Genomic DNA, 12,862 nt, shown 5'->3' on the forward strand with positions numbered 1-12,862 from the left:
ATATATGGCGGGGAACGGAATTAATAAAAAAGGGCATTTTTGGAGATCCCGTCATGATATCCCCCATTACAATTCAAACGTGTCACCTTGAATCTTACTTCCTGTAGACTTGAGATTAGCAGTGATTTTCCAGCTTCCAGACTCTCTGCTGGGGTGTGAACATTCAGCCCCTCACGTCACATGGAAATCCTTGTTTACTTTACTTTGTTTTGACTCCATCCCAGATTATTGCCCTTGCTGCGTCGGCCCATATTTTAAAGGTCGCAATTCGTCATTCTTGCCATCGTTCGGGCAAATGCTCGGGGCGCTTGTCATTAAGCACATAACATAAAATGCGTGGCAGCGTTATTCTGCTGTGCCACTGCCCTGACTGCTCTGACTGCTCTGACTGCCCTGACTGCTCTGCACTACCGGGCCTCACAGCAGCCCAGGGCAGGGAAGACTGGGGGAAAAAAAACGTTGACTCACCAGTCCGTCGATCAGTCCCATTCCCAGGCCAAAGGGTCCCTTGTCCAGTTCCACTACAAACACGCAACAGAAATCGTCAGCTGCTGAGCTCTGACTGGAGGGCACTGGGAAAGGAAAGTCAAGCCCACCCATGTTGCCTGCAGGGGGACAAAGAGACACAGAGGGCTGTGCTGGTGTCCCAGTGCTCTCCTCCTGCTCTCCTCCTGCTCTCCCGCTGCCCCCCATCCTCCCCAGCCGTCTGCCAAGTTGCTCGTTCACCTCCTTATGTACCCGACTTTGCTTTAGTGATTAATGAATTTCAGCTTTCGATGAGGAATACTGAAGCACAAATGCGTGGGAAGACAGCGTACATGAATAGATACCTCTACCTGTCAAGGTTAAGAGATAAGTACAATGAGAATGAGCAGAAATGAAATGAGTAGAGCAGACTTATGAATGAAGGCTTACTGCTGCCAGAGCCCTTGAGTAAAGGCCTTTCTGTGAAACCAGACAGGTGTAATTGGCATCATTTTATTTCACTGGATTACTGGTGCTATTTTCTTTTACAATGGGGGTCCTGTAATTTATTTGTCAAATGTAATTCTTCAATGTGCTTTCAGTTGAGTGGACAGACTCCTCCGCAATTAGTGGTTACAGCTTTTCTAATTAGATACAGTGAGTCGATCTGAAGAGTAAGGTGAGTTACACAGGTCCCTGTTTGTATAGTACATGTAAGAGCGTAGCATCTTTCCGGGGGGGGGGGGGGGGGGGGAGGGGTTTGCAGAAGGCCTCCCCGGACAGGGAACGGCCAGAGCCCACCATTCCCCTCTGCTCCCTGAAGCTGGGCAGCGGGGGGGGCAGAGCTGATGCCAAAACCTTCAGCTGGGCCAGTTCTGGAGGCTGATGCAACCTACAGTGATTGTGTAGCTGAACAGCCAATGGCCAGAGAGGCTGTTCAGCGCAGGAGGGGGGAGCTCAAACCGGGGGCAGAGGGAGGATTATCTGGCTTCTCTGCTGGCAAAGACCGTTGCGGGCAGAATCTGCCTTCAACACTGTTTTCTAATGGACTTGGGATTGTATGGAGAGCTCCAGGAGCACAGATGCAGGCTAACATGAGAACTTACCTCTGCATCTGTCTTTGTGGATCTCTTACTTCTAGGTCAGCTACAGTAGCTGTGTGTGTCTGTTGTGTTTAAGTCTCTTAAATTTCCATGCTAGTTGAATTATGTCAAGTCTATCTGTGCGATTTAAATCCCCAGTGGAGTATCTGACAGCTATATGTTATTTCAAGTTAAAGGCGAATTCATGACTCTCAGACCCGCTATGAGGAACTGCTCTTACTTTCCCTACTCTTTGGTCTTTTTAAATGTGGAAGTTGTAAGTGTTAGTAATGGCAGAAGGCTTAATGTGAATGGCCTAATTAACAAGATCAGTCTGTATGAGCTGTAATGACTGCTGCGGATAACAGCGTCTGCTGGGGAAACTGAATGCTTCTAAATAAGGTACCTGCTGTCCACTCTGACTCCAGAAAGCAGGAAGTCATGAATTATGGAAGGCAGATGTGCTGTTGTTACGCATTCGCCGGCATCTTTCAAACGCCGAGTATCTCGTGACACAAATTAGGATGATAAGCTAATACAGCAAGAAGAGCTGGGGATGGGAGGAGCACTGAAGGCCGTCACTGCTGACGCAGATCGTTAGCTTCCACAGGACATTGATTTACAGCTGAAAGATGATCGCAGGCACGGGGGGGGGGGAGTGTCCAGGACATGTTTTCGTCTCCATGCCAGCGTCACGTTTCCACGGCACCATGGGAACAGAGGTGACAAAGCAGATGGAAGGTCGCCTTGCCCGTCGAGCCCCACCGGCTCATGTGGCCCCCGACCGCCGCCCTTAACCAGCCGAAACCAGAGACCTTTCTACACGGGTTGAGCTTGTGGGATTACATGTAGCAGTGCTGCTGGTGCAAGTCGGTGAAGTTGCTTAGTCTAAGGAAAAAAATGCAAGCACTGCTGATGTCTGGGGTCCTTTCCAAGCCTCGAAAACAGTGAATACAATAGCACTACTAGGTTGGTCAGGGCCAGAATGGCCTGCTTGTCTACACTTATAACAGTCATGTTTATTTATTTAGCAGAAATTTTTATCTAAAGCGACACACAAGTGAGGATCAGACAACCCCAAAAACTAAGGGCTTACTCCAGCCCTTAGGGATACTAAGGGCTTCACTCCAGGCCCCAATGGCAAAATTAGCCTGCTGACCCTGGGATTTGAACCAGCAGCCTACTGATCATGGGCACAGAATCTTAATCCATATGGGCACCCAACTGCAATAGTTCCGGCATGCGGTTAGAAGCGCTCACCTTCCAAGCCATTTGCAATGAAGCCATTGGCTTTCTTAATATCTGGGGGGGTCCTGCTACAGCCATTGAGCTGGGGGTGCTCTGGGTAGAGGGGTGTATTGGGAGGAGTGAGCAGGCAGGACGGGTCTAGCGTCCGCTGTGGCCCATTCCGTCGCAAGCTGTGGGGCATCTGCTGCAGCTTCTCCCGCAGGCGTTCCTCAGAGACCCCGCTGGGGGCCGACACCCCCGACACCTTGCCGTCCGCCTCCCCCTCCCTACGGGGGCCTGCCGGCCTGGGGCTGCATTGGGACTGCGGTGGCTCCCTCTGGAGAGACAGGAGAGAGAGAATGTCCCCCACATTCCTCAGCCCACATCATCCTAAGCACAGTGGTGATGTTCACCATCACTCAAACCACACATTTGTGCTTGGGGCCCCCTATTGGCCACAAACAGTCATTACACTCGAGGAAGTAAGAGGCCCAGAAACAACAAACCGGGTCCTTGCTCAAGCACGTCTTCTGGGTGCGTAAAGGTCTCTAGGGCTGGAATGATGCTGTAAATATACTTTATGAACAGGGATGCACATAACTGGTATAAAAGCGATATATGTGGCAATTTATTATTGTAACAGCGTAAATGCATACTTATTTTATGTACGTTTGCGCTGATGTGACAAGAAATTACCGTGCATTTTAACATTAACATGCTAATTCGTACTTCATTTGCGGTATAAAGTTTGAACTGCACGGTAATGTCTTGTCATAGCAGTGCAAATTCACATTAAATACGTACACATTTGCGCTGTTACAATAATCGATTGTCGCATGAATCTCTTTTAAAGGTGAATGCAGACTTAAGTACCAGTCATGTGCATCCCTGGTTTTGAAGAAATTCTTATTCTTCTGTCATCACTTGTGATTTGGCCCCTGACTCAATATATTCAGCATTTTTTTTAAGAATTGCAAGTTATGGAAAGGAGAAGAAACCTACTGGCATTGGGCGCCCTGCGTCAGCAAAACAATCAGAAAGCGATGCCTACCTTTGCAAAACAAACCCAGAGCACGTCGGACTACACGTGAGATGCAAGCTGGTAAAAACATGACCACTTGAAAAGATATAACCCAGGCAGACTGAAGTGCCTGATCAGACAGCTAAAGCCCTTAATAAGATTAAGAATGATTTTCCTGTCTAGCAGTTTGCTTGGTTCCTCGACAGAGGGGTCCCCTCATCTGCCAGATTATTACGACTCTTTAAATGGTTCCTGTTTCCAGCACATGGAGAGGATGACAGCAGATCAGCTTTAACATCATACAGGGATGATATTTGGAGATTTTTTGTCAATTGATAATTGACTGCAAATACTAATTGTATTTGTAGCTGGATCCTCAGAATTTCTTCAACATTCACATGTAGTTCCGTTCTGGATCTGTTACAAATGACTAGAGGTTTCATCAGCCCTGTATGTGTGGTATGCGAAATTTATACTTTCTGATTCCATCTATCCATCCATCCATCCATCCATCCATCTTCTAACAGCTTATCCTGGTCAGGATAGCATGGGGGCCTGGAACCTTTCCCTGGCAGCTAAGGCTGGGCTGCACCCTGGATGGGATGACTTCTGCTCCAGTTTTGTACAAATGAAATAATGACTCAGAAGGACATCTCTGCTGACTGCGCTCCAAACGAGCAGCTGAAGCAGCGCAGAAGATAAGGCCGGCGTTACCTGCGGCTCCTGCCAGTCTGTGCTGCCGTTGGTGGAGGGCGACTTGGTCCTCAGACCCCACAGAAAGTGTCGAACGTACAGCAACTGCCTGTAAATGTTCTCGTCCACGGCGTCGCAGTCCAGGTCCACCCTGAACCCACTGCTGGGCAGAACAATGGGCGGGTGGTTCTCAAAACTTTCCAGCAGGTCCACTAAAAGCCAGCAGGGGAGAATGACCCGGCAACATCAGACTTATTTATCGCTTCCCTCAAGCAGATTGCATTTGATTCCCCCCATTGTGTCCACCCGATTCCCAGGAGTCTCCGTCTCTCCAATCCAATTTCCGCCAGCCCCGTGTCAGCAGCATTAAACCACAGCCCTCAGCCCATAAATCATCTCCAGGTGTGAAAATGAAATTGGGTTCTCGCCACACCCTACACTGATCCAAAAGTGAAACTTCAAAAAAGAATTATGGATCTGATGTGTATGATGCTCGATTACTGGGTAAATTAACATTTTTATTTAGTTAGCGGATGCTTTTGTGCAAAGTGACGGACAAGTGAGGAAAGTTTTGTGGTCAGAGAGCAGGGTCAACTAGCATCCAGTCCACCTGCAGCAGTTGGGGTTGAGGGCTTTGCTCAATGGCCTGATGGTGACATCATTACTCTGCCAGTCATGGGATTTGAACCCATGACCTTCTGGATTTTAACTGACTGAGAAACCGCCCGCTAAACAGCTTATATTTAACTCCAGCCTCCCTGAACAAGATCTAAGTCTGGCTGACGGGGGAGACAGAGGGAGATGCCCCGTACCTGTTTTGTAGATGTGTGTCTCCTCATCTGGACCAGGCTGCCATGAGGTCACGGGCCCCGTGCCCGCTGCCAGCTGGTACTGCGTCAGGATACGGTGCAGCTGGACGGGCTTCAGGGATGGGTGATCCAGAGACAGCGATTTCCAGCTCATCTGTGAACCCATCCAGACAGAGGGGGCGCCAGGGGGCACCATGATCAGCTTTGCTTACGCTTTACCTCAAATGCCTGGGCCAGCTCCCAGTTTCCCTGGAAACCAACGCCGATATTAAACAGCGTCACATGGGAGGACATGAACTGCATGCGCCAGGCGTGCAGTGGTGACACCGGCCCACGGAGGAATGACTTCCTGGGAGATGATTTATTAGCTGTACTCGTGGTTAAATTGGACATCGGACTTCTAAAAATCATTGCAGGCCCATTGTGATATCTTAATGCCGTTCAATTATGTATTCTATCTGCCGAGACATAAATCTGCACCAATTTTCCTGCCAAGGACACAGTAAGATTTTTTTTTCACTTATTTAACCATGATTTGCTTAAACGAGCTAAATTCCAGGAGCAGAAATCTCATCTGGTTTGTCTTCGCTCTGAGAAACCCCTACGTTGTTCCCAGTGAGGCGGAAATTTGGCTTCGCATTTGTTGCAATGTAACATGCTGTAGAAACCACAGGATAGGAAGTTCTGCAGTGACCATATGGAGAAGGAGGCATTGCAGATCCTGTACTGGCCCGCAGGGATCAGAGAACCAGACGGCAACGGCTGAATAGGCCGGCTGAAACGGAACCGGCTCCACGGCATTCTCAGAGTTCTCCGTCAGTGGTGAACATTATGCCTGAATCTTGAAGAATCCTGAATTCCTCAGGGAGGGATCATGAAGAAGCAGACTGCACATCTTCTGCAGGAAAGGTTGCAAATGAGGATGGAAATATGAGTGAGGGATGGAGAGGAAGGACATACCTGCAGCAGCTGCTGGAGGGGCGTGGTCAGGATGCTGACGGCGCTGCGGAATTTGGCCAGGAACTTGTCGGTTAGATGTGCCAGGCCTGCCTTCCTGGCCCAGTCTAGCACCATTCGGAGGCATGCTTGGACCTGGAGGATCCGGGAGCGCTGGTACCAGCCACGGGCCGGACCTCGGCACAAAAGCACCGACACGGGGCTCCCCTCAGATACCAGCAACATCACCCATCACTCAATCCTTCTATCCTACAGCCTGGTTAGGGGTGTGAGGGGCCTGGAGCAAATTCCAGGGTTCCTCCCAGACAGAGATACTTTTTTCATCCATGTTTCTTTCTGCTTATCCTACATGGCTCCAGACACACAGACATAATGGTGAGACCAAGCCGGGGGCCCAGCACTGGGTCAGCCAGCATGCAGTGTAACTCCTATGTACTCATCCTGAGTGTTATGGTGATGCTTTACCGCCTCCCAGCACTTCCTGTGTATGTAAATTCATATCATTCTAATACCGTTCTCCGCATAGTTATGCCAGTCCATCACACCCACACAATCAAGTTAGTCATGCTAGTAATTGTTACACTGGTGGGAAACTGGTGCACTGGGAAAAACATGCAAACCCCCCCCCACACAGAGCAGAGGAGTCAGTTCAGCAGTGGGACTCAATTCCCAGTTTCTCACATCTTTTTTTAAAGCATGTTTAGATGTTTATTTCATCGTAATTAAGGAGCATGCCGTATACTGGCTCTTTCCTGGCTACCGTAAGACTGTGGAATTTAAGGTGCCACAATGTTTCCTAATATTCTTGTCGTGTTACTTCTTTAGAGTGGAAGGAAAAAGACGAAAGTGCAGAATTATTCAGATTTCCTGCCAGCTGAGTGAAGATTAGTTTCCTTACAGATTGCAGTTAGATGGAGCCTTTGTGAGAATTAGAGAGGTCACGCTCTCGCACAATCCACCATCGTTTCCACTTTACAACTTTAAGGTGTGATTTCACAAGTATTTCTCCTGTGTGGTGTGAGTGCCTTCCGGGGTATTAGGATTCATACCAGTTGGCAGTGTGGCATGAATTTGTAACCAGCACTTTCACATCCAGTATTAACAGTTAAATGCTCTACAATTCACTTCCCAGCACATATGAGATATATGTATATTAATATTGCTTTAATGCCGTTCTGTGACATGGAATACGCTTGCTATGAGCAGATTACCTCAAATCTGAGGTATACATTGTACTTGCTAGCAGTGCTTTACGTAAAGCGCACCTGTAAAATGTTACTTTCAGAGTGCATCCATACACCTACCGAAAACTTCATACTCAACATATATGAAAGAACTAAAGAAATGCTACTATGTAGTTGGAAAGTATAAAACCATAAATATATTTTACAGTAAAACAATACTTATGTTAAATATCTAATTTTCTGGGAAGGTATTCGTAAGTGATTGAACGGATAGTGTATTGTGAAATAAATCATATATGTGAGTTTAAGATCTAAAAGTCTGATCCGGTAATACCAAAATGCAATTATGCCTTATATGATAATATCTGTGGGAAAGAAGCAGGGCAACAAAGAATTTGAAAAATTCAGTGTTTTGTAAGTACAGTAATAGCCCTCTCTATTTGCAGTCATATGACAGAACAATAATAGGATTATCTGTTGTCACGAGCAATAATCTCTTCCTAAAGTAGACACAGCGAGCGGGCTACCAGCCCCAAGACGGAGCCAAAGTCCCATCAGCCCATTCGGCGCTCGGTAATAAAACACATTCCCTCAAGCCCCCACCAGCTATTCGCTACGGCTAAGCTAACACATAGCGCGGCATGAAAGCTGTTGAGAACAATGGGGTCGTGAGAGGGGTCACCTGCTCTCATTTTATCTGCCCTGGTGTGACTCGACGCATCATTACCCATCCCGCCGCCGTCCTGCTGGCACCGGTTTCCATGGCTGCCGAAGTGGCGTGTGTTTTGCGGCGGGGGGTTCGCTTGCGGACGTCAGCCCCCGGCACCCAGACGCCCATGTTTTAGTAATGAGCCGCTTCACAGGCACCGCAAAACCAGATCCTACACCGAGTAACGCTGAGACGCGCTGCGGCACTATCCAGAAAGGGTGCGAGCTGGGAGGCGCGCAGTCGTGAGGACGCATAAAGACAAACTCCCCCCTCCCCACCCGCCCCTCATTTACTCGACTGGCCCCCGTTCACACGGAGCCTGTTTGCTCGGATGAATCATTCATCTCAAAAGTGCTTTGATGACTTTAAATGATACTGGGAGGCGATGGCTGCTCTGGAGATGGATTTCCAAAGCAAATGACATATCTGAAGATTATATTAATGTGTATTACATTTGACAGAGATATTAAGAAAATGGTGTCTGTGAAGACAGTCTTTAGGGGATGCGCACTATTTAAAAATTCTACTAAACGTCGCCAGGTTGAGAAATTCAAGCCATGCAACCCAGAGGAAAGGACACTGCAGTTCTTCTTTAATGCTTTTATGGTTCATGATCTCCATCGGACAGACTATTTCTCAACCTCATATCTGCTCATTTACAATATTATCTCCATTAATCTAAAAATTTTACTGGGGCAAAAATAAAATCAGCGTAATTTCTTGCATACATTCTCCTGGCAAATGTGTGGATATGACCTGGTTATGTGTAGAACTTCACAGTCAGTGGAATTCATTATCACACAAAACAAAACCATGTTCCTGTGAAAAACATGAGCGAATCCTGCTCAGCTTGTTAGAGACTTAAATAAGGTAATCAAATAAGGTAATCAAAGACTAAAAGCAATAGCAGGGCCTGATAAATATTGTTTTTTTCTGTAAATTTACCCAAACAGCAACAAAATAAAGGAATTACATGGACAATGTCTCTTCATAATTACAGTAGGAAGCCAAATATCACCACTGCTCACCTTTGTCTATGAGCTGGTTAAACAGGGAGACGTTGGAGAAAAAAAACAGGTAGGAAAACATCTGGGACTGGATTTCAGGGTGCACCTCGTACTGCTGCAGCAGCTCCTGTGTGGTCTGCAACACCTGTAGCACCTTGCGCACTGGCTCGGGTGGCAGCACCGACCTCTTCCAGCAGGGGTCAGCGTTCTCCCCTTGAAACGGGTTACAGTCCAGTATCCCCGGTAGGACCACATACAGGGACTGAAAAAAGAGAGAAATGTGCACTTTTATCGAGGATAATATTGCTCCACATACTCAGAAAGATGAAAGACTTTCATATCGTTAGCCTAGTCAATCCGAGCTATTATAGTTTTTATTGACTTTTATATTGTCACCAGGGGAATCCAGTGAATAGCACTGTATGGTTTCCATTATGTTGCATTTGTTTATAATATTTACCCTTATTTTTATACTACCAACTCCACTGCCTCTATTTTACTCATGTGTGCTTTCACTGAAAATGTTTATGGCACAACGCGGTCCCCAGGACGACAGCACACACACGCGCAGATCTCAAAAGCACAGCATGTGCGCACTGCCAGCTCCGGCACACGCTTAGCTTCTGTTTACACCGCTCACCTGACGGTGTGGCGTTTCCGGCAGTGTGTTAGTATATATAAATCACACAAGGGAAAATGTGCAGAAATTCTGATTCTCAAAAACTGACATTGTGAATTTTCATCCATAATTTAAAAAAAGAACATTTATAACAAATTGAATTTTATGAATGTCCTTATTTACTACAGCATTGCTGAGGTGACACTGTTTAAAAAAAAACTGATGAGTATACATAATTTATACATTTACTCGGATGCGTTCAGGATTTACTCATATGTTAAAACTTAGCATGATATAACTGCTAACTACTGTATATACTATATATATAAATATGTTGAGCAGAATAAATAAGGCAAATTGTATTAGGTCTAATATTTGTTTGTTTAAATTACATGGTAATTAAAGATGTAGCAGCTAGCTTAGAATTTTTAACAGCATTATGAAAATGGGTGCATTAATATATAGGATGTGTGTACAGTGTGTACAGTGGGCCCTTGTACACCATAGCTGAGGGCACAACCACCATCCGAGATAAAGATACAAGCTTAGAACAAAAAGCACAGAGGGAAAAGACTGAAGGTCCTCCTCCACGAAAACGAGCTCCTCGGGTCAGGTGACTTGTGACTTCAGTCAGGTGACACGTGACTAATTACACATCCCTGATAAAACACCTGCCAGGCCCTGTGGATTACAGGTCAGTGACCATCCTGGCCCTGCATCCTACGCCTAGCGTGGTTCGATGCCCACGTCCGCCACAGATGGGGGCTGCCCCCCCTCCCCGCAGCACTGCGGCCATGCGGATCTGCCTGCAAGCAGGTGGTCCCAAAGACCAGAGGCTCCCTTCCATCAACAGCCCAAAGTCCACTGGCAGACTGGCAGACCAGTGCATGGGCTGTCTGCACATGGCAGTGACTGTGCTATTAATGTCCCTCTCAGCAGGTGCTCCAGCAGGCATAAGAGGCCAGATTAGAGGGGTTATTTGGTGCCAGAGTGTATTTAAGTGTCACTCTGCGGGCTGGTGACCATCTGCTGTGCACCGGACAGCGCTAACTGTCTGAGTGGATGCATCACTCTGAAAGGATCACGGTGCACAGACTTGTGTGTGCAAAGAAACAGTGCACAAATGCCGCAGTACCGACTACCTGCCATACCTTGTCTGTAATGATCTTTGTTCCCTGATTATTTGTACGCACCAGTGAGGTGTTCATGAGAAAACTGCCTCCCAACCAAATAATTAGCTAAATTATATTTGCTGCAGTTTTACTAGCTGGATGATAAACTACATATAATGACAATAATTGTTTGATCACCACCTATAAGAAGGGCGGATGTGCTCGTGTCCATCCGGAGGCCTGCTATTATTAACAGTACGCATCAGGCCTGCCAGCATACTGTACTACATGTATCATGGCCACACCTAAGCGTATTAGGGTTCCCGTTGTCTTATGTTGCTTTTGTTCCTTCTTTTTTTTTATAATCATTGTGATGCGACTCCTGTGGCACCATAACACCCCCCATGAGACACATTCATGGCCACCTGGCTCAGCTCCTCTGAGCTGTGACAGCAACACGTGCCGGAGGAGGCCTACCACTGGCCGCTGTGTAATCTGGACACATTACAGCATTTTACCACTGCCCCTCCCCCACAACAGCATTTGTCAACTTTTACTGTCTTGACCGGGAGCCAATGGCAGCATCAATCAGACTTGACCGGCGGTGACACCCGGATAACGTGATTATCAAATTACAGGGAGTGTACAGAGAGGATGAGGGCGGTTGCCAAGCGCGGCACGGACCTTGGTGATATAGTAGACGCACTGCTGGAACGTGTAGATGATCACCTCCTCCAGGATGGTCATGGCCTCCTCATTGGCTGAGATGGTCGCTGAGAGCAAAGACTCCTTTGAGCCTAAACGCAGGAGCATCAATATTATATATAGTAGAATATACATACATGTTGGCCAGGATCTGGCAGAAAATGATGGAAACTCACACTGGTGTCAAAACATGTGCAAACTGTAAACATAAAGAACAAGTGAACACAAGGCTGCCAAAGTCCTCCCACCCTTTTTAAACAGATAGTTACATTGTACTTGACGTTCATTCTTTGAGCGAAATATGAATGTCAATATACCGGATAGATTTCTTATTTTAAAAACACGCTGTAAGAAAAACTTGGCTGACGTGGTATTTTCACACATTTGTTTACATACAAGCCAGCGTTTTCACATTTTCCTGGCATTCTGATATGCTAATTTGTCATTCACGGAGCAGCAAAGTGCTTGAGAGATGCAGTATATATATTTAACCCTAAATATACTAATAAATATTTTGTCTGGCTTGTTCTTTGATGATTATTTTGTCCAGCAAATTTAGGATGCCACACGTTTTATGCCTTTCCAGCACAACCTAGCTAAAAATAAGGATTTGTGGGGAAAGCCATTGTTTGACAGTCCTCAGTACTGTGTATTTATGTTGCACATGACTGCACTTTACAGTGTCAATCTAGGGAATATTTCCATGGAAACAGTTCCTGGTGCTGTGACTCCAGTGTGATGGCAATGACATTCTTTCCTGAGCAATCGCGTCAAAGAGCTCTCCATGCTGCCCTTTGCTGAGCCCAAACTACAAGTTAGCACTGGTGCAGAGAATCATCTAAATGGGGTCTCAGGCGTAGTACATTCGGCTCTGTAACCAGGCAGGATTCTAATATGCTTACATGCAACCTTGCATATAATATCCTTACATATAAGACTAGCGCACAATTACTGCATGACAATCGGTTTAATAAGGGCTGAAAATCCGAGCCCAGAATAAAACGTAAACAATAGTCTTCTAAATCCTAAGACAGCTGGGATTCATGCTGGAAATTATGTTTAGCATGAATGGCATTTTCTTGATATGCTCTAATCCAGTGCAAACAAAGGATTTTCTCTAGACTTATTTTTGTTAAATATAAAACTGAACATAAAAGTTCTTTTTCACCAGTTAGTTATGGTGCCCGCTTTTGACTTTTTTTTTTACTGGAATTTGGGTGATATTTACTCCACATTATATACACCATACATAACAACACAACACACACCATG

General features: G+C 46.3%; 1 protein-coding gene across 5 annotated transcripts in view; it reads right to left on the reverse strand.

The window, feature by feature from the left end:
• The window catches only part of radil (Ras association and DIL domains), a 32,728-nt gene that overhangs the window by 1,374 nt on the left and 18,492 nt on the right, over window positions 1-12,862 (reverse strand). For 3 of the 5 annotated variants that reach the window (XM_072712554.1, XM_072712551.1, XM_072712552.1), the window contains 7 exons: window positions 11,570-11,682; window positions 9,176-9,416; window positions 6,258-6,430; window positions 5,301-5,451; window positions 4,510-4,700; window positions 2,808-3,111; window positions 469-605 (listed from right to left, as the gene is read on the reverse strand). In XM_072712554.1, coding sequence (XP_072568655.1) covers window positions 469-605; window positions 2,808-3,111; window positions 4,510-4,700; window positions 5,301-5,451; window positions 6,258-6,430; window positions 9,176-9,416; window positions 11,570-11,682 — 1,310 coding nt within the window. The remainder of the gene's footprint in view (window positions 1-468; window positions 606-2,807; window positions 3,112-4,509; window positions 4,701-5,300; window positions 5,452-6,257; window positions 6,431-9,175; window positions 9,417-11,569; window positions 11,683-12,862) is intronic. The other 2 variants (XM_072712555.1, XM_072712553.1) reach the window with 1 other exon arrangement.

Source organism: Paramormyrops kingsleyae, chromosome 5 (assembly GCF_048594095.1).
Source record: "Paramormyrops kingsleyae isolate MSU_618 chromosome 5, PKINGS_0.4, whole genome shotgun sequence".
In the NCBI taxonomy this organism is placed as follows: domain Eukaryota; kingdom Metazoa; phylum Chordata; class Actinopteri; order Osteoglossiformes; family Mormyridae; genus Paramormyrops; species Paramormyrops kingsleyae.